At 37.8% G+C, this 27,914-nt stretch overlaps 1 protein-coding gene across 10 annotated transcripts in view; it reads left to right on the forward strand.

Annotated features, from left to right (window-relative positions):
* Positions 1–27,914, forward strand: part of GPM6B (glycoprotein M6B) — a 118,485-nt gene that overhangs the window by 67,199 nt on the left and 23,372 nt on the right. For 2 of the 10 annotated variants that reach the window (XM_087967009.1, XM_087967006.1), the window contains exons 1-2: positions 1,157–1,635; positions 17,114–17,221. The exons of 4 other annotated variants lie outside the window; for them this stretch is intronic. In XM_087967009.1, the coding sequence (XP_087823135.1) occupies positions 1,587–1,635; positions 17,114–17,221 (157 nt within the window). In that variant the 5' untranslated portion in view covers positions 1,157–1,586. Of the gene's footprint in view, positions 1–1,156; positions 1,636–17,113; positions 17,222–27,914 lie in introns of those variants that run through there. 4 more of the 10 variants (XM_087967011.1, XM_087967007.1, XM_087967014.1 and 1 more) reach the window with 2 other exon arrangements.

Consider the following 27,914-nt stretch of genomic DNA (forward strand, 5'->3'; position numbering starts at 1 on the left):
ATTTTGGCATATTCTATCTACTTTAGTAAATTTCAAAGAGAACATTTCTTCATGGACTCAAGTGCTTTCCCAGAATCTAAGGAAAAAGGAAATTCTGTGGATTCAGTTATCTTTCTTCACTAATTTGGAAATGTCTGCCTCAAAACAGAGTTGTTTCAAACTCAGAGCTTCCAAAATGATTGAAACATCATTGAAACCACTGGTTTAAATGGCTTTGGATTCATTAATAGTTGCATCCTATGTGAAGTATCTATTTATCTTTAAAGCATATCGTTTTTACTTTGCTAACAATGAGTGTAGTTTTTCTGAGAACAGTGTTGAACATTTAGAGGAAAATGCATATGGCACAGTTTTTATGCTAAAATCTAACAAGAAATATTCTCTCTAATGCATACACTTATTAGGAACTTAAGTCTCTGGAAATAATCAATGTGGAGATAAAGAACGCCAAACAGCAGTTCCAATATGTGTCTACAACTTGCTCTTACCAAAGATAAAATATATGTAATGGTTTTTCAATTCCTGGAAAATATTAAATACATAAGCAAATGAAGTAAATATTTTGATTTAAAAGAACATTTAGATAATTTCTATTATATTTATTAAGCTTCTACTAAAATCTGCAGTAGCTGGGCATATAAGATCCCGGAGCACTGTACCTCAGAAAACTGGGTGACTTTTAAAAATTATTATTTAATTTAAAATCTAAGATGATGATTACAGCATCTCAGTTATTTTTAAAACTATCCTGAAATCTCCTAAGGCTTTAAAAATGAGAAGATCCATTGGGAACCAGAGATTGAGATGTTACGTATCTCATTTAGTCTCACCTGCACATGTAACTGTCTGTACTTATGAAACAACGTTTAATTGCTGATTGGCACAATGATGGCTTATCTATTGGGGAGAGAATTATCACTTCCAAAAATTGAATTAAAAATCCTACATCCATGAAATCAAAAGTTAACATATAAATGGGCAGATTCCAGGTTTTATGTAAAACCGCTGAGCATATGGAATAAATCAAAATGCAACCGTTATCTTGAGGTCCTGCGGGACAAAGTGCCTTGTTTGATGCTATGGAGCCTCCCTCAAGATGGTGCAGAAAAATGGGCTTGGGTGATTGCTGAGTCATGCAGCAGGAGGGGTTCCATTCATTCCCTCAGATGCAGCCCTTTTTGGTTGTCACAAACCTATTCTCCACTAAAGAATTGATTTAACAGGCATAGGGAGGCGCGGAGAATGGGGAGCATGTGAAAGAAAAGGAGGTTAACTGATTCTTCATGTTTCCTTTACAAACGTGCGGAGGGAAGGGAGACAATCAAGCACAGAACTAGGGTCTCTGACGTATAGCTGAGTGCTTCCAGCAGAGATCTTTATGGACCAGTAGACAGATCAAGACTAAAGCTGACCAGACTTTGTGCATCTTGGAAAAGAGAGCAATCTACTGTAGTGAGAAACGAAGCCGCTCAATTATTGCAATAGCAAAGAAGTGTCAGAAGGAAAGGAAGAAAGAAGGAAAGGCAGACTGTCTCTTTGCTGGGGGCGGGAGCGAAAGCATTTTTGGTGGATGGTATAAGCCAGCCATGGAAACTGCTGCGGAGGAAAATAGAGAACAAAGGCAAGAGAAAAAAGGTACCCAGAGGACTGAACAATAGACTGTTTAAATCTTTTTAAGCGCCTCCAGTTCTGAAAAGATTGGGGCTGTATTTGAAGCTCTCTTTAGAGCTCTGCTTAAACGATCATTTGTTGTATCTTTCAGTTTCCGTGTTCTGTAGGGCTTGACAGCTGATTAATGGAACTGCTACCCATTGCTTTAGCTCTGTGAAGTTGTTTTCAACTATTCCCATCTCCATAAAAATCCAGTTCACAGAAAAATAGCAGGGTGTACGGATGTGCCTTATGTGTATGTTTTGAATCTGTATGATTTAAATCAGTGTGAAGCTTTGTGCCAAAATGGGTTTGATACGAGGCTCTAGGGGGTCTGTCTTTCATTAGACAGCAGCTAGTTATACCTTGTATTTTTGTCACACACAGGGAGAGATTGGTGCACACATTGGCTGTGAATAGGAAACAGCACCATGTTTGAAAGAAATGTTCCAAAATAGATTTGTAGAGCTCGGAATGGCAGGGTGGCAAGTGAGAATGAATTTGAATGTTGCTGGTGATATATTGTTCTGAAAGACTCATTCACACACATCAAAATTGGCAAGTTTTGTAATGCTTTCTTTAATTAACCATTTCTTATTCTAAGGTTATGCACAATATTGCTGAAAATATTAATCAAGAATAAGTGTCACCAAAGCTATTGACTTGAAAGGGGGATGAATATAGGTAGAGGATTGCATTTAATGGTAATAGGTTGTCTTGTATAATATGGCTGTTAGCCCATTTGTGTATTATATTTTATTAGTAGCATTTCAGTTTTTTATTTGTAATGTAAACTACTAATTTGGTATCTAAGTGATACAGGTTTGAAGCAACTAAAATACATATATTAATTAAATAGTGTAACTGTGTGGAGATCCGTTCGGCAAATTAATTTCCTCCTTCTACAATAGTTATTTCTAGCTTCTAAGTTCAGTAAAATAAATTTGGCAAACAGCTGCTAGAGCATCGTGATCATCATCACCATCTAGAGAGATTATTTAAAAATTTTAAATGCCAAAAGCTTAAAATCTGGAGGGAAATATACATTTTCCACACCAGTAATCAGCAACACTGAACTTTTTTTTTTAAATACAACATGTTTTAAAAAGTACTTTAAAAACCTAAATAGCTCTTAAGTCTCCACAGTACATTTTTTAAAACTGAGTTTATAAATAGTTGTCTTTTTACTTGTCAGTTACAGTTAATACTTTTGTGTAAGGGAATTGAGTTAGTTGTGTGCTTCTAAGTCATGAATTAAGTTATTCTTAGAATTTAATTTCCTTTAAATAAGTGAATTTTCACAAATCTATTATTTAGTTCACCGCCCTACTCTTGCAAATCAAAAGAGTCTTTTAGCATGCAACAAGAAGCCTGCTCCACTCAGTAAGTTTTTTTGTGCTTTCTTTTTCATTTTAAGAGTCACCCTTTATATCACATCACAAACTTCCATTGAGCATTTCTACCATACCAAAACAGACTGACTGGCTTGTAACTTTAGAGAGAGAATCTGCACAAGAAACACAAACCCATATTTCTCTTGGGCTAGGTGACATTTTTTTAATTAATCATGGTCTACTTTATATTTTGTAATGAATATAGAGAATGTTTCTCTTTTAAAGAAGATCACTAATGAGTTTGATGGAAGTTTATAAAGACAACCTGCATTATTTTGGGGTGAGATTCTGAATTGATATTATAAGAAACTACATGGATATTTTCGGCTGCCTCTAACTTATTTTTCCAGATAGCCTAGTTGGCAGCTTCTACTTAAACCCTTTAAAGCAAAATAAGGATGGACATTATGATGCTTATTCTCCATATGCTCTTGAAGAATTTGTTTTTTATATATTAATAGAATTTAAATAATTTATAATTGAGCTATTATAAATAGCTGATCCAAAGTATAACTGAAATTAATTACATTTGAGAGCTTAACCAGGCTTTGGTGTCCTGCCAATTTTTCATTTAATATATGTTTACTGAAATTGTGAAGATTTTCCCCCAGGTTTGATTTGTAATATTTGCATTTAGTGACCTTTATGAATGTTATTATGTAATGATGTTTAAACAATTATTTCCCAAATTCATAAAATGTTTTTCCAGTAAGTATTTATAAGCTATGGATAAATATACCTTTCCATCTTTCTAATTATTAACATTGTAATTAATTTTTAATTTTTTTTTAAAAAAAATGTCTTTTTAAAGGCATAATTCTGTTTTAAAAATTAAATGTAGTTAATACATATTTTTTTCATTTGACTAGCTCTACAATAATGAAATTATTAATACAATTGTCAGTACTAAATAAAAAAGTAAATTTGATTTCAATTTTTAAAAGTTTGGCACATTTATCCATCCATTTATATACTGATAGCATTTAGAAGTCCTTAGAATTTGATTTAAAGTATTTTGGATGGAAATCTGTTCCACTTATTTCTATTATTGAATATAATGAAATTTTAATGTAGAACTTCTGGAGGACATTATTTTGAGAAACGACCTGCCCCTATGGGATTTCTGTCATTTGTTTAAATCAGAGATATATTCAGATCTATAGTCCTGTTTATTTTATTTTACTGCATTGCATTTTGAAAAACCAAGGATTTCCGTTATAGACAGAACATGTCTTCAATATACAGCATGCAAATGACATTTAGATTGTGGTGAAATTAGCATGAACCATTAATCAAAATTGACTGAATGCAACTAACATGTGATCTACCCTTGGCCTATATGTCCAGTTATTCAGGTAATTGTTGAACTTTACAAAGCTGTGAAAGAGATTGATTGCATTTAAAGCCAAAAAATATATACATTATTTTAAATGACAGCATTTATCTTGCAAGCATTAAATTAAATAAAAAATGGAAGATGGGGCTACAGAGATTTATTGAGATTGAATAAATCAGTAATGCATGTCACTTTCTATCAGCAGTAGAGAAAATACACCCTGATGTATATTAGTACAGACAAGATGTTCTCATTTAATGTGGGGGAAGAAAAACTGCTTGAGTAAATGAAGTAGTTGTCAAATGCCACAAACATTTATTCTAGATGTCTAGAGAAAAGGTTAGTGAGTTAAAAAACAAATCAGAAGTACTGCTGCATATGGCATATGTTTATTTTACAAAGGAATTGAGCAAAATTTCCACTCCTTTGTGGACCTATTTGGATGTAAGCTCTGTTAATATCAGTGTTGTCTACTTCTGAATAAATATATAAATTATTTCACTATATGGTGAAAGCTAATATCTGAAGTTTGATCATAGGAAGGAAGAATTACTGAGATGTTAGATGAAAATCTTACTTCTGTTTGAATAAAATTGAAAACATAATAATGTATATTTAAAAAAATATTAATATTTAATTCGAGGAGTTTTTTTTATAAAAAGTAAATTATACCAAAATAGACTTACAACAGTTACGTAACATTTTTACTTCTTTCTAGGAGAAATGACTGAATGAGGGTAACATCCTTGACATGACCATTTTGTCTTCTCCAGGAGGTTCAGAATAGTGTTACTCTTAACACTTGAGGACTTTTTTTTAAAGATCAAGAGCTTTTAAATGGATTGATTAATCCCCCCCCCAACTTTCCTGTAGAAATTCAAGATAGAACACATAGCACTCCCTCTTCCTATTTTCCCTACCTGTGACAGGGGTTGGGCTGGAGAGAACGAGAGGCCCAAATTTGGACACTTAACTTCATGTAGCTGAGGAATTTATTTGCATGTGGACAAGCAATACTGGAATCCCAGCAAAGCTTTGAAACTTTGCTGAGTGGCCATGAACAAAAACGGAATAAAGTCTTGTATATCTTTGGCCCTTCTGCATTGCAGGGCAAAGAAACACAAAGGTGAAACGAAGACAAAGGCAGGCACAGTAGAAATTACAGCGCAACAATGGAATACTTTAGATAAAAGTATTGACCGGATTTTTATTTATTTGTTCTCCTAGGTCAGCATGCTAGTCATACTATCTTCAGGACATAGTCAGTGAATAGAAATGGGCAACTGAGTCTTCTCCCTGTTGCCACTCAGAGTTACTTCAGCTTCACTCAGTGTCTACCTTTTTCTTTTGTTTTGTATTATGGCTTGTTGGCATGCAAATAAAATAGTGGTAATTTGTTGCATTTCAAAGTCATTTGGTTTCTTTAGGCAAGCTGAGTTTTGGCCACAACGATGGACTTAGGCATGATTCTCCCCAGTGCTAACCCCAACTCCTTAACCATTACCATCAGATCAGGAACAATTGCTCAGAGGCCTTTATGTATATAGAGCATTCCTTTTGTTCCTGGTCATGTTTTGGATTCCCTGTGTTTAATTTTGCAATAGTAAAGTGTTATTTTATTTTTAAAAAATTGTTTTTTAACAACAAACATAGACAAACATAAGCATGGACACAAAACATAAAACCTTCTTTCCATTGTACAGTGTGTCAGTCGGTACAAATCTTCTTGTGCACAATATCAACAGTCCTTCCCTTCTAATTACATTATTAAAATTTATTTTACATGAATATGCATAATATATTGTTATTAACTACTTATTGGACTTTACTTATAGACTATATCATCCTTTTTGAGCAAATTCCAGTTTTTAAAATATCTCAATTCATAATATCATTCATTTCATTATAACCCATTATAACATATTACATTATCTTATCTTTACTCTATCATTGTATTTATATTGTATTATATCCTATTTCCCTATTCTCTTTTCTAACCATTGATAAAATGAATCCCAAATTTTATAATACTCTTTATCTTCTCGGTCTCTACTTGCTAATGTCAATTTAGCAATAGTAAAGTGTTATGTACATTATAACCTCACAATATTATCACCCTTGTAATATCAGTAGATCCCATCTAGCTGGTTTCCAATCTGAAGTGAATATGAGTAATCTTACCCACAGTGCTTAGCAGGGGTGGGATTCAAAATTTTTAACAACTGGTTCTGTGGGTGTGACTAGGTGGCCATATGACTGGGTGGATGTGGCTTCTTTTTTAAACCCCGCTTTTTGCCTCCTGGGCCTCAGGCAAGCCTCCTGGGGGATCGTTTTTGCTCCTAGATGCTTCCCTCGGGCCCAGGGAGGCAAAAAACAGAGCTCACAGCACCCTCCCTACGCTCCGTTTTTGGGCCTCCTGAGCCTCAGGCAAGCCTCCCGGGGGTGTTTTTGCTCCCAGAAATCTTTCCTGGGGCCCAGGAAGACAAAAATGTGAGGCAGAACCACCTCCACCCACCCCCACATGCCCCTTTTTGCCTCTTGGGCCTTGGGAAAGCATCCTGGGCGAAGCAGTAAGACAGTGAGGGGGATTTCGGAACAGCTGATCATCGGAACAGCTGATCATCAGGACAGCAAAAAAAATGCCTTAAGGAGTGACTGGGTGGGGAGAACACAGTCAGCGGTGTCAGGCATGCACACGATGTCACGCATGCATGATAAGGACTGACTGGGAGGGGAGGGGTGGGCGGAGAGAGGCAGGGCCAGCCAGGGGCACGATTTGCCAATTCTCCGAACTGCGCAGAATCATAACTGTTTCTATAGAACTGTCCAAACTGGCAGAATCCCACCCCTGGTGCTTAGCCAGACAATCACAATCTGGACTAAATTGTTGGCCAACATTGCATAGATGATGTAAGGAGAAGTAACTCCACTTGTCTACCATTATCAGTCTAGCCTAACATGTCAGCTTGTAGTTGTGTCTAGTTGTACCTGGTTCCCTTTCTTCACCAGTAGCATTACAGGTTCACAACTTCATTTCTCAAAACTTCTTGGAAAATCAAGGTACTGCATATAATCAACAAGCTGGGACAGAGTGATTAGGAAAAATCCTGCCCAGTGGTCTGGTTGCCTATGGATTCATAGAATAAGCATAGAATTGTAGCATTGGAATTAACTTGAAAGACATCGAGTTCAATCATTTGCCCAATGCAGGAGCCCTTATCTCATCCCAGACAAATAGCTGCTCAATCTTTTCTTGAAAGCATCTGGTGTTAGAGCATCCTCAACTTCAAAAGGCAAACTGTTCAGTTGCTTGATAGCTCTCAAAGTCAGGAGATCCTTCCCTATTTCATTTTTGGATCTCTCACTGTTAAATTTCTATCTACTGGCTCTTGTTTTACCCTTGGGCACTATGAAAAATATATCAACAATCTCTGCTCTATGGCATCCATGTGTTTATTGGAAGATATGTGTTTCCCTTTAGCTTTCTCTTCTGTAGGCCAAACATACCGAGTTTCTTTAACTTCTTAACTTCATTTGATTTAACCTCCAAATCCCTCTTCTCTTCACTCTTTCTCAATATCCTTTTTACACTATGGCAATAACGACACAGCATAGAGCAGGTGTTGATGGCAACAAGCTGATTAATCTGAAGTTTCAATTTTGTCACTTTTTAAGATACTGGAATAACATTAGCTCTTCTACAGTTTTCTGGCATTTCCCTTGTGTTCCAGAATTTCTGAAAGATTTCAGTCAGTGGCTCTGAGATGACATCCAACAGTTCCTTTAACACCGTGGGATGTAATCCGTCCATTCCAGTCCAGGACAAATTCATTCAAAGCAATTAAAGGCCCTCTCTTACCAATTCCTTGCTTATTTTGATTTGCATTTGTCTTGTGCATACCACGGGGCAGCTTCTGACAAGTCAGAAAACTTTTTTTTCTTTTGTGGCAAGATAGATGTAAATTAGGAATTAAAGGAAATAAATGGTGCAACAAGATACTCATAGAAATGCATTCAGGCTGCTAGGAACATTCTTCGGGGCTATTATGCAGAGGTGGGGCCCTTCCTCCCATTCTAATTAGAGGTTCTGATTAATCCCATTATCACAAAAATGTTACATGTCTACCACCAGGGGCTTAAGAAACCAGGTCATATCTCAATTACTCTAAGGTAAAGGCCAGAAATGTAGATTAGTCCAGTACCAATCTGAGACAAGCCTATTTTTTTCATGGGTCGGTGAACTCCCAAGCTGCCTCTGATTCCAAAAAGAGGAGGTTAAAATACCCTATATCAACAGACAGGAGCGAAGCCATGCAATAAAGTCAAACATCTCAGGAAAGGATGTCACCATGCAGCCTGGAGAGCAGTACAAATAGTACCATCTATGTTTGTCCCTTTGGCCCAATCTCACAAGCATAGTCTCATATCTAACCATCTACTCAACAGTGCTTCTCACAACAATTAAGGTCTCCTAGCCCACAATGTTGCCTGCCCTTTGGGAGTGATGCAGGACAAGAAACTCAGATACATCTTTGCAACCCCCTTCTCAACCAGCCAGGTCTTGGTGACACATGTCATGCCTCATCAAGTTATGAGTAAGGCTTTTTTTTTTTTTTTATAAATAGACCACTATACAAAAGCATCAACTTGAACAACTCAGCAATCCAAACCTGCTTTGAGTATACATTAGAAAAGAGGACTAGAGGCAGAGACTATAGAAGTTCCTTCTATGATGCCTTTCTTCTGCTGCTGTGCTTTTACTAGCAACAATGAAACAATAATAAGACAAAGAACCCAGCTCTTGTTCTGGCAGGATTATTGCCCTTGATCCAATTAAAGCATAGGATTAAGTTCTTGTATTATTAAAAGTTATTTCTATTTTTTTAAATAAAATTGTGAAAGTTGTTTCTGTTGCAATTCAATTACATGCTTTCATTCTGGGTGAGCCTATTTAGGGAAGAATTGATATTGTTAGAGGAGTGACGTTGGGGAAGATATTTCTGCTGCAATGAATAATAGCTTGATAACATTCATATGGATCTGGATCGTGAGTTGATATCATTGGTAATGATATCTTTCTGGACCCTTTGTGAGAACTGTGTTCATTGACACTATGCTTCAGTAGTGTCTCTTACACTGCAACTCTTACACTGCAAAAACATATGGACGACACAACTCGACCAGGGCAAAGCAATAGACGCAATCTACATAGACTTCTGTAAAGCCTTTGATTCAGTGGTACACGACAAACTACTCCTAAAAATAAAATCCTATGGTATCTCTGGACAACTGAATAACTGGATAGAAGCATTCCTGTCAAACAGACAACAAATGGTCAAAATCAGGAGCGTCCTATCAAATCCAGTACCTGTCAATAGTGGTGTCCCCCAGGGCAGTGTTCTAGGACCAACTCTCTTCATACTCTACATAAACGACCTCTGTGATCATATTAAGAGCAATTGCGTTCTCTTCGCTGATGATGTAAAGCTGTTCAATACCACAGACAATACTGCTACCCTACAAAAAGATCTTGACTATGTATCTGAATGGTCAAACAAATGGCAACTTCAAATCTCAACAAATAAATGCTCTGTCTTACATATTGGCAAAAAAAATCAGAAAATAAAATACAAGCTGAATAGTCAAGATCTTGTTGATGACCCAAGCTCTGTAAAGGACCTTGGAATATTCACCTCTAATGATCTAAGTGCTAGAGCCCACTGCAACTACATAGCCAAAAAGGCATTAAGAGTTGTTAACCTAATCCTACGTAGTTTTTTCTCTGGTAATATCACACTACTAACCAGAGCATACAAAACATTTGCTAGACCAATACTCGAATACAGTTCATCAGTCTGGAACTGTACGTATCTGATTACGTATCTGATATTAGCACAATTGAGAAAGTCCAGAAATATTTCACAAGAAGAGTTCTCCACTCTTCTACTCGTTGTAGAATACCTTATGCCACCAGACTTGAAATTCTAAAACTAGAAAACCTTGAATTACGCCGTCTTCGGTCTGACTTAAGCATGGTATATAAAATCATACATTGCAATGTCCTACCTGTCAATGAATACTTCAGCTTCAACCATAACAACACAAGAGCACACAATAGATACAAACTCAAAGTAAACCGCACCAAACTTGATTGCAGGAAATACGACTTCAGCAATAGAGTGGTCAATGTCTGGAATGCTCTACCCGACTCTGTAGTCTCTTCCCCAAACCCCAAAAACTTTAACCTTAGACTGTCTACTATTGACCTCACCCCTTTCCTAAGAGGTCTGTAGGGGGCGTGCATAAGCGCACCATCGTGCCTACCGTCCCTGTCCTATTGTTTCTCTTATTCTTTTATTTTTCTTATATGTACCCATTTCATGTATTCACAACTATGTATACACTTATACTTATTATCTTGTAAACAATTGGCAAATCAAATAAATAAATAAATAAAAATAAATAGTTTCACCCCACCCTAAGCAGGTGGTACCAGTCAAAGGCTTGGGGAAACTAGGTTAAGCATATCATCAATATGTGGCTAATTCTCAGCTATACATTTCCACCCCAAGCTAGAGATTTTTTATGGAAGTCTTGAACTGGGTTTGGAAGCTTTTTCATACCTTCATGAGGTGAAACATGCTCAAATGGAATCTAAGACAAATTGTTGTTTGTGCAGCTTTCTCTGTTTTGATGATAACATTTGAAGAGGCGGTACTGCCCTGAAAGAATAGTTTATTGTTAAATTCTGGGTATGGGTGCAAGTAATTGAGACGAGTCAGTGACTTAGTGAACTTCAACTCTTTATTAAGAATCAGAAACAGAGAGCAAAAACCATGGGGCAGCAGTAGCCCTTTTATAGAGCTAGCTACTGACCTGTTAACCAATGACCTGTGTCCAAATGCTTAACTTTTGCCCAATGAGAGATGTTAAACTAATAGCCAATCAGGTTGCTCCGTGAGGACCAATCCCACTTCGCTATCCAAGGGCCAATCCAAAGTGCAGGATTTCAAGCCTGCTTAACATAATGTTAATAAGTTTTATTAAATGATTTTTGTTAGTTCATAACATTTATAATAGTTTATAACTTGAGAGTGCTTCTTCACTCATACCCCTACCCTTAGATAGGGTAGGGTTGGGAGATGTCACCTAGCTCCAGCATGCCATAGAAGAATTTGAATTACTGTGGCAAGGCTCCTCCATTACAGCTCTCCCTGGAGTGGAAAGCCTTGTCACTAATTCAGGTCTTTATCACCACCTATGTAGATTTCTGCAATGCACTTTAGATAGGTCTGTCTTTGAAGGCCATTTCAGAAACTGTACAATTTACGTACAAAATGCAACAATCTAAATGTTAAGTGAATCAAATCACACAATGATAAAAGTTAAAAGTTTGTAAACTCTTTTGAATCTTCAATATTTCCACAAAAAACTGACCTAGAACATGATCTGTTCTCAGTTCATCCTAAAATCCATTTAAATAAATAAGTCAGAAACATTATGTTGTTTTCCCCAATAAATCAATATTACACATCTTTCTTATAACCAACTTGAACATCTGGCAGTTCTTTTTCTATGTAGGGTTCTAATCTGCATTGGATGATCTTAAGCATTATTTTACTAGTGTATGAAATTAAGGATATTGTATAATAGTTTGCACATTTTGTTAAATCTTCTTTCTTTGGTTCTGGTATATGTAGAGATTGACTCTCCAGGTCTGTTGACCACATTATATCATTCTTCAGTTTTTATGGCATAGTTTGTTAAAATCTTTAGTGATTCTTCTTTTGCTTATAATGTTTTTGTAGATATTTCATCAGTTCCTGTGGTCTTTTCACTTGGCAATGATTGGTATGATGATCCATTTTCTAGTACTAGAAGTTTTTGTAAGTAGGGAATATCTTCTAAGTTATCTTGAATGTTAACTTCCCTACTGATCAGAATTTTAGTACTATATATTCCTTCCAACTTTGTTTGATCCTCCTTCTGAATTCAAAGGTCTTTGGGAAGACCTTACTTGTTTTGATGTGCCTATTTCTACCTTCAGTGTCTTTATAGATTTTGTTGTAACATTGTTTCTATTAATAGCTCTCCAAAATTCTTTATCAAATTTCTTCTTAAGAAATTGTCTTTGGGGCAATTTCCATAGTTTATTCTTCTGTTTCTTAATTCTTGGCAATCACTTTTCAGATTCATCCTTAACAACTTTCTCAAATCCTTTCCATAATTTCTCTGGTTTCCAATTAATTCAGAATTATTTCTGATATCTTCCTTGTTCAAGATCACATCATGGAAACTGATTGACTTTCTTCTTACCCTTTAGCTTACTGTAAAGAGTAAGGAAGATTACCTTTGAAGGAAATATGCAAGAACCTAGGCAAAAGGGTCTTTAAAGACTTCTTCACTTTAATACTGATTTGTTTTGTCTCCTCTAATAGCTTTCAGTGAGGATCAGGACTTCAAAAGTCGGAAGTTGTATATGAGCACTTCGTGATCAGTTTCACAATCAGCTCTAGTTGTATCTTGTGTCATAACAAAGCTGTCCATTTCCTTGTATAAATATATCCATGTATGTAGGTGTCATTTTGTTGATTGAGGATTGTGTTAGAAATGAAGAAATTATTTGATAGGCAATAAATTATTCTTCTGCTTCATGCTTGTTTCTTAGGAATGTCAGACTGAACTTCACAATAAAAGTCATCAGCCTCCTTGTCTTCTGTATCACTGGTTGAAGCATAAACTTGGAGAATTATCATATTAAAGGGTTGTTCACAAAATCTAATTGATACTATCCAGTTGTTGTCTGCAATGCATCCAACACTGTGTATGCTATATTTTTCCTAACTATGAAATTAATATCATTTGTTTTTTTGTGATCTTAGTAGTAAACACTATATTCTTCTGACTGAAATGGTCCCGTTACAGTCTGTTTCGGGATTCCTAAGATATCAGTGTATAATCAATTCATTTCATCTTTCATTATGTTGAACTTCCCCATATTTATGTTTATTATACTGAATATAACTGTGTCATAAACGCTATTGATAATCTGAATGATCTTCACCATTTTGACTGTAATCTTACCTGATGGGCCATCATCTGGCCTTACAGTAGCTATCCTTTTATTTTTCTTGTTAAAGTAGAGTGGTTTACAATTGCATTCTGTTGCACTATATGAAATGATGTCTTAACAATTGTCATTAAAATGATCACCTTCCTCTAGCATTTTCCTATCATCAGCTTGCTTTATCTGGCAGCTGAAATCACTTGTCCCATCTTGAATGGCTGTGTTGAGAGTATATATTCTTGGTGTAACAGTCCAAGTATTCTTTGCTCATTCCTCTCAATAACACGTTCTTGTTCTCCGATGAGCAGTATGTTAACTTATAAAACTACAGGGCTTGGCATCATGGTACTTAAAAGATAAAACATTCACAATGTAGAGAAAGTGAAGGCAATGTTTTTGGATGCAACCCTTATATTATGGGTCACTCATTCTTTGGATATAAGATTTTCTGCTGTCAAATAGATAGATATTCTGGAGGACACGATAATGGATGATCAGCATACATGCTTCCTGTATTATGGTAAATGTGTGCTTTTACTGGTTTTTAGATTTTTGATATTTTAAAGATCTCATAATACTGTATATAAATAAAATAAATAAATATACTAATATACAATGTAACTTAGGAGATAAAACATTAACACAAATCACACTGATTAATTTTTTCACGGCATTGGTAGAAATCATTTGATATGTAGAATATCTTTCATTCAGAGTTATAGCTTAGAGGTCTAGTTTGTCCACCACAGTAATACAGCTGTTGTTTCTGGACATGCATGCTCAATCTACTTTGATCTGACAAACTGATGATTGTTTGCACAGCCAGTAGAAATTAATGTACAATTGAATGCATTACAAATGTGCATTGGGAAATACTAAGAAATGACTATGTTAAGTCATTTTTAAATGTTTTAAATATAAAGATAATATTAGTTGAATGAAAATACCATATTCTATGAGATGGTCATATCTGTTTGGATTTCTGTCCAATGTACTGTATCTAAGAAGTCAGATTCTTACAGTAACAAAGTTAGTGGTATGAAATTGGCATAAGTGCAAAGATTTCAACCCCCATTTAACCTAATAATATGTTATATATTGTTTTAATGGTAGGGGTGCTAATGGAGTGGTACGGATGTTAGTTGCTAGTTTACATGAAACACCGCAGTACATTAATACTGTGTTTCTCCAACAATACGGCCTCCACCAATAGGAAGGCCCAGCATGTTTTTTGGGCATAAAATCAAATTAAGCCCCTCCCCCCAAATTTAGGCCTATTTTAAAATATGCAAAATAAGGGGAAGGGCGGGAGACTTGCCGTTAGGAGCGCCCGGCGGGCCGGAATTCCTCGCCACCAGCCGCTCCTAACGGGCGATCATGGCCAAGCACAGAGAGCTCCCTACTCCCACCTTTGCTGCAGACACCTTTGGCACCCGCCGCTGTTGCTTTCTCTTCTGCCCATTACGCCGCCACGTTTGGAGCTGCCGCTTCCGTGTTTGGAGTGCGGTCGCCATTTGGAGCTCCAAACGCGGAAGTGGCAGCTCCAAACATGACGGTGGGCGATCTTTTTATTTTGGTCCGCGCGAAGTTCAAAGCGAGCAAGAGAGGGAGACTGCGATGCCTCCATCCGAGATGGCAACCTCACTAGTGGATCACAAAGTGGCTGGAAGCCCGAATCGGCGGGATACGATGGCGATCTTTTTGGAGCGAGAGGAAAGGGAGAGAAGAGTTGCGAGGCGTAATTTGCAGGAGGAAGTGGGTGTACCCCATGGCAGGAAGCCCAAGGAAGAAGGGCTGGTAGGCAACGGAGAGCGTCCCGTAGCTCCGGAAGCAGCCTAGAGACATGCCCGGGAAGAGGCGCAGATGCTGCCTTGTAGTCCCCAAGCCAACTGCGTGCGCCGCCTTTAGTTATGTGCGCTCCGCGCTTTGGGCATCTCCGTGTGATCGCGACCCTGTCCTTTCCACCTGGCGCCCTTGCTGCTTTCTGGCTCTTTAGCAAGGCATCGCGGTCTCCCTCTCATGCTCGCTCTGAACTTCGCGCGGACCAAAATAAAAAGATCGCCCGCCGTCATGTTTGGAGCTGCCACTTCCGCGTTTGGAGCTCCAAATGGCGACCGCACTCCAAACACGGAAGCGGTAGCTCCAAACGTGGCGGCGTAATGGACAGAAGGGAAAGCAACAGCGGCGGGTGCCAAAGGTGTCTGCAGCAAAGGTGGGAGTAGGGAGCTCTCTGTGCTTGGCCATGAACGCCCATTAGGAGCGGCTGTTGGCGAGGATGCAAGGGGGGGAATTAAGTCACCCCCCCGAAAAGACGGCCTAGCCGTTTTTTCGGGGCTCAAAAAAAAATAAGGCCCGGCCTTATTATGTGAGAAACACGGTACTTTCTTGCCTCTATCCCAAACTCAACTGAAGATTTATTTGGAATCAGTATTCTTCCAATGTGTAAGTAAAATGTTGGAGTATATTTGGCAAACAACACTCCTTGACAGTTCTCTGAATTTTGCACAGAGTTCCTATTTAATCATTATATAAATTAGTAGAGATTTTATGAAAACAATACATTTAGAGAACCTGATTCCCTTTCATCTGTGTTCCACTACACAATATTGCCTCTTTAGCCATTCATAATTGAGTTAAACATTCCATGACTTTGATGCAAAGATGCATCTTCGGATCATTTATGAGTAAATATTGCTTTGCAACAGATTATAAAGTAAAATAAGTTCTTAGATGGCCAGCTCCTATCAGTCAAAATATCTTATCTTGTATCCCTTAGTGGGGGTTTTTTTTTTAATTGAAAAGGAAGATAAGTGGCCAAACTGATGGGAAAATATAGGAAGGTTAGAAGATTATAAATGAAATACGATGCTGCCTCAATTCCTTAAAACAATCCATAAATTAGAGTAGGTGATAATTGCATTATGAAAGCTGTACTTAATTATGACTATCTACTCTACTGGATAATTCAATTTTACCTATTATCGGGAATAGGAGAAAGAGGAGAAAAAAGTTATTTTTCTGTCTTATTTGTAAAGTACAACTTCAGCTAGATTATTACAAAACAGGCTCAATTGTATGGCAGTGGGGAAAAAATGAATACAATATATTACAACTCCATTTTATCTACTTTTCTCCACCCACCATCCCAAGGCATTAACTTTGTAATACCACAACAATTGAACTGATTCATCTTATTATACTTTCTACATCTGAAAATGGTTTTCTTCAGCTGTCTTTAGTGAAAAGCTAAAAATAGTACATGTGTTTTAGCACAAATAAATTACATTAGTTTTTCTATTTTATCAGCTGTAGAAGAGCTTTTAGTCAGTAAAGAAGGCATTAAAATACATCGGATGAAAAATAAAAATACAGTTTTAAAACAAATAATTTCACTTAGCACTGAATATTATTAATGGTGGAATGAATTTAAAATATGAATGTATATGTTTTGAAGGATCTAATAGGCATTCTACATTTTGCTACTATCTGTGGCCACTAAAATCTTATGTTAGTTAATTTTTCCTCTTTTACTGAAACGTGAGAGTGGTTATTTTTGTCCTGAGAATGCTCCCCTTTCCTGCTTTTTGATATTAACATTGAATTGAATGAAGTAATAAAATATGACTTTGTTGGAAACTCTGACATTTTACCACCTAAAATTGGCAGTGATCACCAGACCAGAAATGGAAATTGGCAGGTACCAATGGATACACAAGAGCTCAAGGCTACACCAGTACCATCATGTGGCACCATTGAAAGGCAATGTTAGTCAAGGTAAATAAAAGGATGGAGTAAAATACCTACATGAAGAGTTTATATAAAATAAGAATTGCTTTCATGAGCTGTAGCAATGTTTCAAAAATATGTGACTTTGATTTTACATTAGAAATTAATTATTACACATGGCCTACTTCTTTTGCTTTTGAACTTATTTGAAGGAAACTTCAATTGTATAATTTTAAAAGCTGCCATTATGATTCAGAACTAATGTTTTTTAGTATCTTTGGGGGATCAACTATTTGACTTCAGTTCCTGCTTCCTTGAATTGGATATTTGCCCAATTATAAGAGGACTCTCAAACTCCCGGTCTGCGGGCCGGATGTGTCACGTGCTGGCCACACCCATGCCCAGTTTAGTGAAGGGGAAAAAAGTCCCAATATGTCATGTGACATCGCCATGACAACGTGAGTTTGACATCCTTGCATTACCATTTTGAATGTTGTGAGACAAGCCATGCAGGGGTGGGGAAGGTACTGTAAGTTTTATTTTAAAGAAATCTCTTGATAATTAGTATCCTTTACAAAGCTTTAAAATTAAATATTATTTTAAAAAAATAATTAGCCACTTTCCATCCTGAGGAAGGACATATCTATACTTAGTATTATGATCATGGTCACCGCTGGATCTCACAGTATACTTTTCATTTTAAAAAAACTATAAAGCATTTGTAAAATTTGAAGAGCATCCAATAATGTCTTAGTTTGAAAAATCCAGAGTTATTTTTCTTGAATACTAAGATAAATGAATTTATAAAACTCCAAAATAGCCATACAATAGAATATATTCTAAATAGTATTTAATCTATTAGTCTATGGTGGAGGGGTTTTCCCCATACAATGGTTTTCTTTTTTTACAGTTCAGTAGATATCAGTATTAATTCCATCTTTTAAATGTTTTCAGAGGATATGTTTCTTTGACAAAGGGTTTTGAAGAAGGGGCCATGTTATATTAATTTTATACTGGTGGTTAATTAAGAGCTGTTCCAAATAGACCAGCTTTGTAATTTGGTTCCATACTGTTTGTCATTGCAAATTCTTATATGTTGGTGGTTGGGCCAATTTTCTTTTTCTTTATCTTCTCCTCAAAAACTTTCCTCACAGGGAATGTTTTGTTTTCCCTATAAGGAAACTTTATGGAGATTATTTATAGAAAGACTGGGAGCTTTGCTTGCCTTTTGTCTCTTTTGTTAGGAATAAGAGTGGGAATCAGGATTAAGAGTAGGAATAAGAGTATCATCATCAGATGGATTTGTAACTAGCTGAAAAACTATACTCAATGAGTAGTCCTTAATGGTACTACAATTACTTGGAGGGAAATAAGTAGTGAAGTACCACAACGTTCTGTCTTAGGCCTAGTACTTTTCAATATTTTCATAAATTACTTAGATGAGGGAATAGAAGGGGAACTCATCAAATTTGCAGATGGCACTAAACTGGCAGGAATAGTCAACACCCCAGAAGACACACTTAGGATCTGAAAAGATCTTGACAGACTTGAACAATGGGCCCTGCCGACAACATGACATTTAATGTGGAGAAAAGCAAGGTTTTACACCTAGACAGGAAAAATCAAAGGTACAAGTACAGATTAGGTGACACCTGGTTCAAAAACAGAAACTGTGAGAGGAATCTTGGAATCCTAGTGGATGATCACTTAAATATGAGCCAGCAGTGTGCGGCAGCAGCCAAAAAAGCTAATAAAATCCTTGGTTGTATAAACAGAGGCATAGAATCAAAATCACATCAAGTATAGTAATGCTTTATAAATCCTTAGTAAGACCACACCTAGAATACTGCATCCAGTTTGGTCAATATAGTTCAAAAAAGATGTTGAATTTTGGAAAAAGTACAGAACAGAGCAACTAAGATGGTTAAAGGCCTGGAGATGAAAACATATGAAGAACAGTTGCAGGAACTGGGTATGGCTAGTCTAGAGAAAAGAAGGATTAAGGAGTGACATGATAGCAGTATTCCAGTATTTGAGGGGCTGCCACAAATTCATCAACTTATTTTCCAAAGCACTAGAAGGCAAGATAAGAAATAATGGATGGAAAATGGAAACTAATCAAGGAGATAACAATCTGGAATTAAGGAGAAACTTCCTAGCAGCAGTGAAGATAATTAATCAATGGAACCGCTTGCCTTCCGAAGTTGTAGGTGCTCCATCACTGGAGGTTTTTAAGAAAAGACAGGACAGCCATCTGTCTGAAATGGTAAAGAGTCTCCTACTTGAGCAGGGAATTGGATTAGAAGGCTTCCAAGATCCTTCCTGCTCTATTCTGATTGATTGAGTATTCCATTAGATAGGAATAAGCTGATTCTATCCAACTCTCTCCCATCTCCATACATGATATTGGGCAAATACAATTGATTACGATATAAAATTGCAAAATTGCAAATGATGTACACATTGATTGAATAGCAGCCATACATTCTGGAGTACTTTGCAGAAAGACAACCATCCACTGTTCATCAGTTTATTTTACTGATATAAATTCTAAATAGTTTTCAAGAAACATCTTGTATTAAGGTGTAGTATCTTTGATATGGTTGATAATTAGGGACTTTTAAAGGATTGGTTTTTTTACAGATCCTTTTTTTTTTTTTAATAGAGTCGATATGCCACATCTCTTTTCATGGTTGATTTCTTGAGTCCATTACAGTGGCTGCTTTTCTTGATCTTTCCTAACAAAGTTAAATAAATTAGAAACAGAACTCAGATTTTGAAAATAAAAGCTTATTTCATATTTCCCATTTACGTAATAACTCCGCAACATAGGAAAATTTAGGAGCAATTTTTAATTGAACATCACTTGAAATTCATTTATGCCTTAATGCACTTAAAGACAGAACTTGAGGAAAGAAGCTGAGACATCTATTTCTGTGTTGACTCCTAGATAATTTTCCATAATGCTATTTCACATGTTGTTACTTGGGAACAGATGTTGGTGTGTCTGTTTCCAAGTTTCATGCCAACAAACTGAAATGCATACTCATGTTTTCTAGCAGTAAAGTGGGTTCCCTTAATCAAATATTTCAGTATCAAGATTTGCTTGCATGGTTTGATTTAAAGTATAGATAAATACATATAAGTATCCGCTATACCCACAAATAAAACTGAATGAAGATAGAAGTAGGAAAAGGAAACACTGAATGAAGATAGAAGTAGGAAAAGGAAACACTATACATTAAACTTAGAAAAACAAAAGAGAAATGGAAAAGGTGGATAAAAAATCAACCAAGCCTTTGTTGTAGGGCTGTTTGTTGTGACAAACACAAATGGACCATGAGAAATATTTCTGCAAAATGCATATAAACTTTTGAAAATGCCAGCACACATCAAAAAAAGACACCTTACTAATTATTGGAAGCATATGGAGAAGATGATCAGACTAAAATTACCCTCCCTTCCAAGCAAAGAGGAAGAAGGGAATTTCAATAGGTTCTCCAATCAACTGTGATGACCTGGGGCATGGCACAAAGGCAACACAGTCAAATAAGCAAGAAGAGTCCCCTTATTATCTCCAACTTTGTCCCCAATGTTCAGGTTACCTTTGCCTGGAGAAAAACTCTCCCAGGAACAGCCCTTAACTATAGAAAATTCAATCCAAAACAAGGTACATAAAGACTGTAACTAAAAATCCAAACAAACCAAGCTGAAGTAATTAACTTGACAGGGCAGGAGAAAGACTTTCAGACTTGAAAGCACGGCAACCCTCACACAGTTGGGAAGACGCCAGGAACACAGATAAGCCACGATGCTACCAGATAAATTCATGATTTGCTCCCAACAACTTGCTGTGTGCAGCTTCCCCTTTTAAACACTGTGTTCCCAGCTGCAGCTAATGAAGGGAATCAGGGCCCTTTCCTCCCCCATAAGCCATGCAACTTACATTGCTCCCTTCTCCATTCCTCCCTGCGTGCCCTAGAATGAAGAGGGGGTGGGCCTGGGTCTCCCCCTGAATTCCCTCTGCCTTGCTCCCTTGCTGTGCCCAGCCGGACTTTGCCCTTCCCCAGTTTCTTCCACAGCCAATGGAGCCACACTCCCACTCCCTGTCAGCTGTTCGGCTTCCTTCTCTCAGTCAGATCCCAACAGGGGTATGACATCAACTATCTACCAAACAAGACACAAGGAACAAAAATAAGGTGAAATGGAAGGCAGATTGCTCCATTGACAGTGTAAGCCACTAACCTTGTCTCAATGTATAATGTCATCCTCTATCTGCTCCCAATATTCCAGGAGGGCCACATCCACCCATTCTTTCCTGCTACGCATAAAAAGTAACATTCTGTGTCTTGTGCTGGCCCAACAGGTACAATCTATTTCTTCTGCCGGTCTTCATTCCATTATAGGCAAATGCCTCTAGTTCAATTGGCAACTGTCTTCTGTAACAAGCACAACCCCCTGCCCCACCAGTTATGGTCTCTGCCCTCCAGAGCCAATTTATCCTGTTTTCTCTGTCCTCTTCTGGTGAACTTCTGATATCTTCTCCTTTATTTCACTGTTGGACCAATAACACGTTGTACTCCTTTTGTTTTTATAAATTCACAGGTAGAATGATGAAAGGCTACAATTACTACTTCTTTTTTTAACAAGCTGACCAATAGAACGATGAAAGATTGAGGTTATTTTTCTTTTCTATCTTTCCTTTTTCTCCCTGTACTTTTTTTAAACTAAATTTTCTGATGGAACAGGGTGGTGCTGAAAGTCAATATCTTGAGTCCCAATTAGATGAGGAGTGTGATCTGGAGATGACTTAGAGCAGGGGTGTCCAACCTTGGCAACTTTAAGACTTGTGGACTTCAACTCCCAGAGTTCCTCAGCCAGCAAAGCTGGCTGAGGAACTCTGGGAGTTGAAGTCCACAAGTCTTAAAGTTGCCAAGGTTGGACACCCCTGACTTAGAGGCTGCCTATGTGGATTTTGTCTGGTCTGGGGAAAGCAGGCAAGAATCAGGGCAAGTGGTTCCTTGAGGAGTGATGGAACAGGCAACAGTATTATGGTTGTGATGGGCAGAACAAAATGTGACAGGGAGAGGGGCAGACAAAACACTTGCATGGAAATCAGTTTTGACACTTGAAATAAATTTGGTGTTCCAGTTCCTATGATCTGTGTGACAGAATAGCTAAAGACTTTGTAAACGCAGAGGAGGAGGAACTCAACTCCCAGCTGATCACAAGTGGCTGCAAAAAAATGACTGATTTTGCTGCCTGGTCACAAAAATCAACTGTCTGAAGTACATGTGGGCAATCTCTAGATCTCTTTCCTTCAGAGAGAATTTTGACCGTCTGGATCTCACATCAAGCTGTGTTTTTGGCCGAAATGCTCCTGCAATCTGTATAGAGTAGGGGAAATGTGAGCACTTGTTTCACTCTCCTCACTAGAAGTCCATCGTGTTCTGAGCCATAAAAATGTGTAGTTTATTTTTTTGTACTCTCTCTTTAAGATTGAAAAACCTCCTAGCCTGCACATCACTGACTGTTTCCCTTCAATCCATTTAAAAGAAAAAAAAACTAGTTATTTTCAGCTTTGAAAAGAAGCTTCAACTTTTTACAATATACAGCAAAGAAATGACTTAGATTTTAGACTTGTTTCTAAACAGTTTAAATATAAGACTGTGAAAATGATTTAAAGAAGGATTTTGAAAATAATTAGAAAGATTCTCATGTGGGAAAAATCTGCTTTGTTTATGTCAATGCAAAACAAGACTTTGAAGGCCAATTACTAAAGCATATGATGGCTACTTTAAAGGAACCTTTTGATCTATGGGTATGTGAAGTGCTTGAGCTTTGTAACTCTTTATTGGAATTAAAAGTTGTTACTGAAGATGTACAAACTCTTTAGAAGACAACCAAAATGGACTTTGAAGTGGGCCTAAAAACTACAACTTACAAGAAAGAAATGGAAATTTAGATTTACAAGTAGAATTGGGTAATCATATTAGGGTTTTTTGCTAGTTTCCTTTGCTTAATATAATTCTTAATACAATTATTGGGGGGGGGGAGAAAAATAGAGGAGAGAGGAAAGAATAAGGAAGGAAACAGGGCTGCAATAGAAGAGATTCTTGAGTGTAGGTGAGGAGGGAAGCTTGAAAAGAGACCCAGAGTAACTATGTTGGTAATATTCAGTCAATTTTGTGAAAGAATTCCTTAGACAAGCTTTCAAGATTAATGTTGAGCTCTGAAAGGCTGGAAAACCAAGAACAAGAACCACTTAGATTTCTTGAAAGATCATTAATGCTAATAGGCATTAATAAGAAAACCTCCTTTTCAAAAACCTTTAGAAATCAACTCATGTAATTTGCTGATCTTCTGATTAGTCCCACCATTCCAGTAAAACATCTTCTCTGTTATTTTCAAATTTGGGTTATTCTGTAGTGTTAATTTCTCATGTGATTTGGAATCAAAACACAACCGTTTACCTATTAATAACCAAATGTGTCTAGCAGCTTTCCAGAGTGGAAATAAAGACCCTCTGTTTTGCATAGGTGATCCTAAAATGAGCCAAATTTCAGAGATATGAACCCAAATATTTTATGAAATCTATACAAATTGTATATCTTAATTATTTGTAGCCACAAAGGCAGTAAATTAGACTTCTTCCAGTTTATTTATTTATTTAATTTATATTGCCGCCTATTCGCCCATAGTGACTCGAGGCAGCTTACACAATGTAAAACCATATTTAAAACAAAAAATAAAAATAAAAAACAATAAAAACCAACAAAAAATCAAATGAATTAGTAAAGTACAATAGAACAAAATTTGGAAAAAAAAATTAAAAAATGATACAACGGTAATAGTTTATATATTATATTACTAAATGAATTCAAAAGGATATTGCAAAACTATCAAGGATAGCCACAATATTATCAGAATATAGAAGCAAATTATATTACGTGCCAAATGCAACCACACCCTAATGTTTAATGGGTGAAGTTCAAGAATCTAATTGAAGATTACGGACAATGTGTGTCTTTGTTAGGTGCCATGATATAACTTGATAGGTTGTTAAGAGACAAATTCACTTATCATAACTCTAATACTAAGGTACTAAATTGAAATGCTATGAACAAAAGATAGTAGAAGCCTGTATCTTTTTATAACGCCCTTTATACATTTCATATTAACTACATCAAAGGATTTTTCAGCATTCAACAAAATTAGAACAGCTAATTTCAGTTTGTCTGCCATGATATCCATAGTATCAATCACAAGAAGGATATGGTCATAAAAGTTTTATGTTTTCATGTTTTGTGTTTTGTTTGTGTATGTTTGTTTATTGAAAATTAATAAAATTCATTAAAAAAAAGGATATGGTCAAATGCTTTTGTATTTTTTATAAATCCAGTTTGAGATGAATGAATTACAGATAGTATTATTTTTGTACCTTCTGATTACAGCTGCAGTTAATATTTTAATATTCAGATTAAATAAAAATATTGGTTCTATTGTTTGCTCATCTTCTCTTTCTCAAGCTTTAATATTGCTGCAATATAAGCCTCATAAAATAATACTAAAATAAAAATTAAATGATTGATTATAGAGCTCCAATATTGGTGCTAACAACTCTGCAAACATTATTTCAAAAAATGGGTCAAGAAGAATGTTTTTGTTCTTGTTCTCATGTGTTTATATATATTTATTACCACAAAATGGAAAGACATAAATCAATACTGATGCCAAACATAGGATCAACTTCTTGCATTTTAGAAGTCATGGATCAAACCTTCTTCTATTTGTTAAATTCTATATTGACACATGTCTTCACTGACTGTCAGATAAGTTGACTTCTAAATGCTAGGCTGTTGATTTAACAGTTGCTTCTTCACAAACTGAACAGCAAACTGTTCAAACTAGTTTAAATTGAAGTCACATAACAATATTTATTTTCAGTCAAAAGTATGTCATATGATTAATTGCCCTGATAAATCCTAAGCATCTGTCCATAAACCTTCTAGTTGACGGGAAGAGAGTAATACAATGTTCTCTTGCAAGGTATTGTCTAAATTAGTGATCTTGCTTTACAGAATGGAATTAGAATAACAACTACTTCGTATGAATCTACTTAGAAAAACGTGTTCAAATACATGGTGCAAATATATAATCTATGTGTATATAGACATAGTAAAAGAATAAATATAAAAGCATAACTGATTTGATTCTTAACAATGAAAGTGTTATGAACTAATAAAATATGCCGTATTAAAAGTTAACAAAAGCTAGCTAGGAAAGCAGGCTTGAAATCCTGCTCTTCTGATTGGCCCATCAGAGCAAGTCGGGATTGGTCCATTCCGGGCATCCTGATTGACTTAGAACAGGCCGTTCCCATTGGACAGAAACCAAAGGTATTAAACGTAGTTCATTGGTTAATGGGACAGCAGCCAGCCCTATAAAAGGGCTGCTGCTGTCCAAGGGTTTCGCTCTGTTCGTTCTGTTCTGAAGTCACTGAATAAAGAGTTGAGTCACTACTGATGCCTCGTCTCCGTTCTTGCGCCCACGCCTCCAAACATAACACTGGCGATGAGGATGGGATGCGGAGACAATAGAGCCGACTAAGCACTCGCTGTGCACCGAACAGAGCACGTGGCTTAAAGAGTGTCAACAAAGGCAAGATGGCCAGCGGCGTTATACCACCCGCTCCATTTGACCCGGCTAACGAAGACTGGGACTCGTACATAGATCGGTTCCAGATGTTTCTGGAGACCAATAACCTGAAGGACGCTTCGCCTGGCAAGAAACGAGCGGTCTTCCTGACCCATTGCGGGCCTGCCGTTTTTAAAATGGCAAAGGCACTTGCAAAACCTGCAGAGGTAAAGACGATGGATTGGGATAACCTCGCTCCGATACTGCGGGCCCACTACGCACCCGCAGTGCCTACTCTCATCCGGAGGCACGAATTTTACCAAAGAAACCAACGGAAGGGTGAGAGTGTTGGGGACTTCATCGCCGATCTCCAGAACCTGGGGGGTCTCTGTGGTTTTTCAAACCTCGAGGAAGCCATGAGAGACCGAATAGTTCTGGGATTAGATGACCACAGTGCTCAAAGCAAGATCATGGCCAAAGGGGACATCGATCTTGCAGATGCCATCGCTGATGCTACTGCAGCAGAGGCAACCAGGAAGTCGGCCGCTCGAATGCACCGCACCAATGCACCGCTCCGCCAACTCGCCCAGGATGCCTCACCTCTTTCAGAGAGGCACGCTACAACGGCGCACCATGAAGACCTCGAGTCTCCATCAGACAGTGATGAAGAAGAGGTCAACTGACTCCGTTCTGAATGCGACCAGCGAGATCAGCGAAGCCGAAAGCCTTCACGTCAATGCGCTGGTTGTGGGGCAAATCACCCACGATCAGAATGCAAATTCCTCGATGCACTCTGCCGCTCCTGTGGGAAGAGGGGCCATATTGCTAAAGTATGCAGGAGCAAGCGGGGGTCAAGTCCAATCCGTAGAGAAAACAACGGCCGCCAAGCCACGGGCAGCCCGCCCGTGAGCCGGGATCGCCCGGACCACCAATGGAACCACTATTACTACAGAAACTGAGCACCTCCGGTGTCGACTAGACGAGAGGAGATGCACCAAACCATCACCATCGGCCACGCTTCATCTTTGGATGCAAAGAAGATCCGAGTGAAGGTCGCCATCGAAAATCACCCTTGCATCATGGAAGTAGACTCTGGGTCGTCCTTATCCATGGTCTCGTGGAAGACTTGCAAACAACTGATCCCCGACATCCGTCGTCAAGACCTCAGCACCCAGAGAATCATATTAAGAGACTATCATGGAAACTGAATTCCTGTCGCTGGGTCCCGTAACGTCCAAGTCTCATTTAAAGACCGCACCGCTACACTGCCTCTTACCATTGTTGATCGGGACCGACCCAGTTTGCTGGGTTTACAGTGGTTCGCTCCGTTGGGGATTGAACTAGCCGGCATACACCAGACCGGGAGCAGTGACTGGGAGACAGCCCTTGTCCAGGAGTTCCAGGACGTATTCACGGCGCAACTAGGCAAGTACAAGGGGGCCTCCATATCGTTTAATCTCAGCCCCAAGGTTGTGCCCATACGCCTTAAACCCCGTCGAGTGCCTTTTGCCCTTAAACCTAAAATCGATGAACAATTGGACAAATTGATAGCCCAAGGGGTTTTAGAACCAATCGATCACGCCCGTTGGGAAACCCTGATAGTAACACCCATTAAGCCGGATGGATCGATAAGAATTTGTGGGGATTACCGAGCCACTCTAAACCACGCGCTCCAACAAAGCGCTTATCCCATACCGGTGGTTCAACACCTTCTCCATTCTCTGGGTGGCGGAAAAATCTTTGCAAAATTGGACTTAGCACAAGCATACCAACAGCTACCCGTAGACACAGAGACTGCTGAGGCCCAAACTATCGTTACGCACCGTGGTGCGTTTAAATGCAATCGGCTCCAGTTCGGAGTGAGTGTAGCCCCAGGCATTTTCCAAAGCCTAATGGAGCGTTTACTACAAGGCATAAAAGGGGTCGTCCCTTATTTCGATGATGTTTTAATAGCTGCTCCAAATAGAGAAGTGTTGGAACACCGACTCAGAGCGGTCCTCCAAAAATTCAAAGACACAGGGCTTAAAGTAAAACAAGACAAATGTCAACTCTGTACTGAGAGGGTTGAGTTTCTAGGGTACCTCCTCGATAAAAAGGGGATCCA

The sequence above is a fragment of the Notechis scutatus genome, chromosome 5, assembly GCF_049901735.1.
Source record: "Notechis scutatus isolate UNSWTSFEM ecotype Mainland chromosome 5, rNotScu1.2, whole genome shotgun sequence".
In the NCBI taxonomy this organism is placed as follows: Eukaryota; Metazoa; Chordata; class Lepidosauria; order Squamata; family Elapidae; genus Notechis; species Notechis scutatus.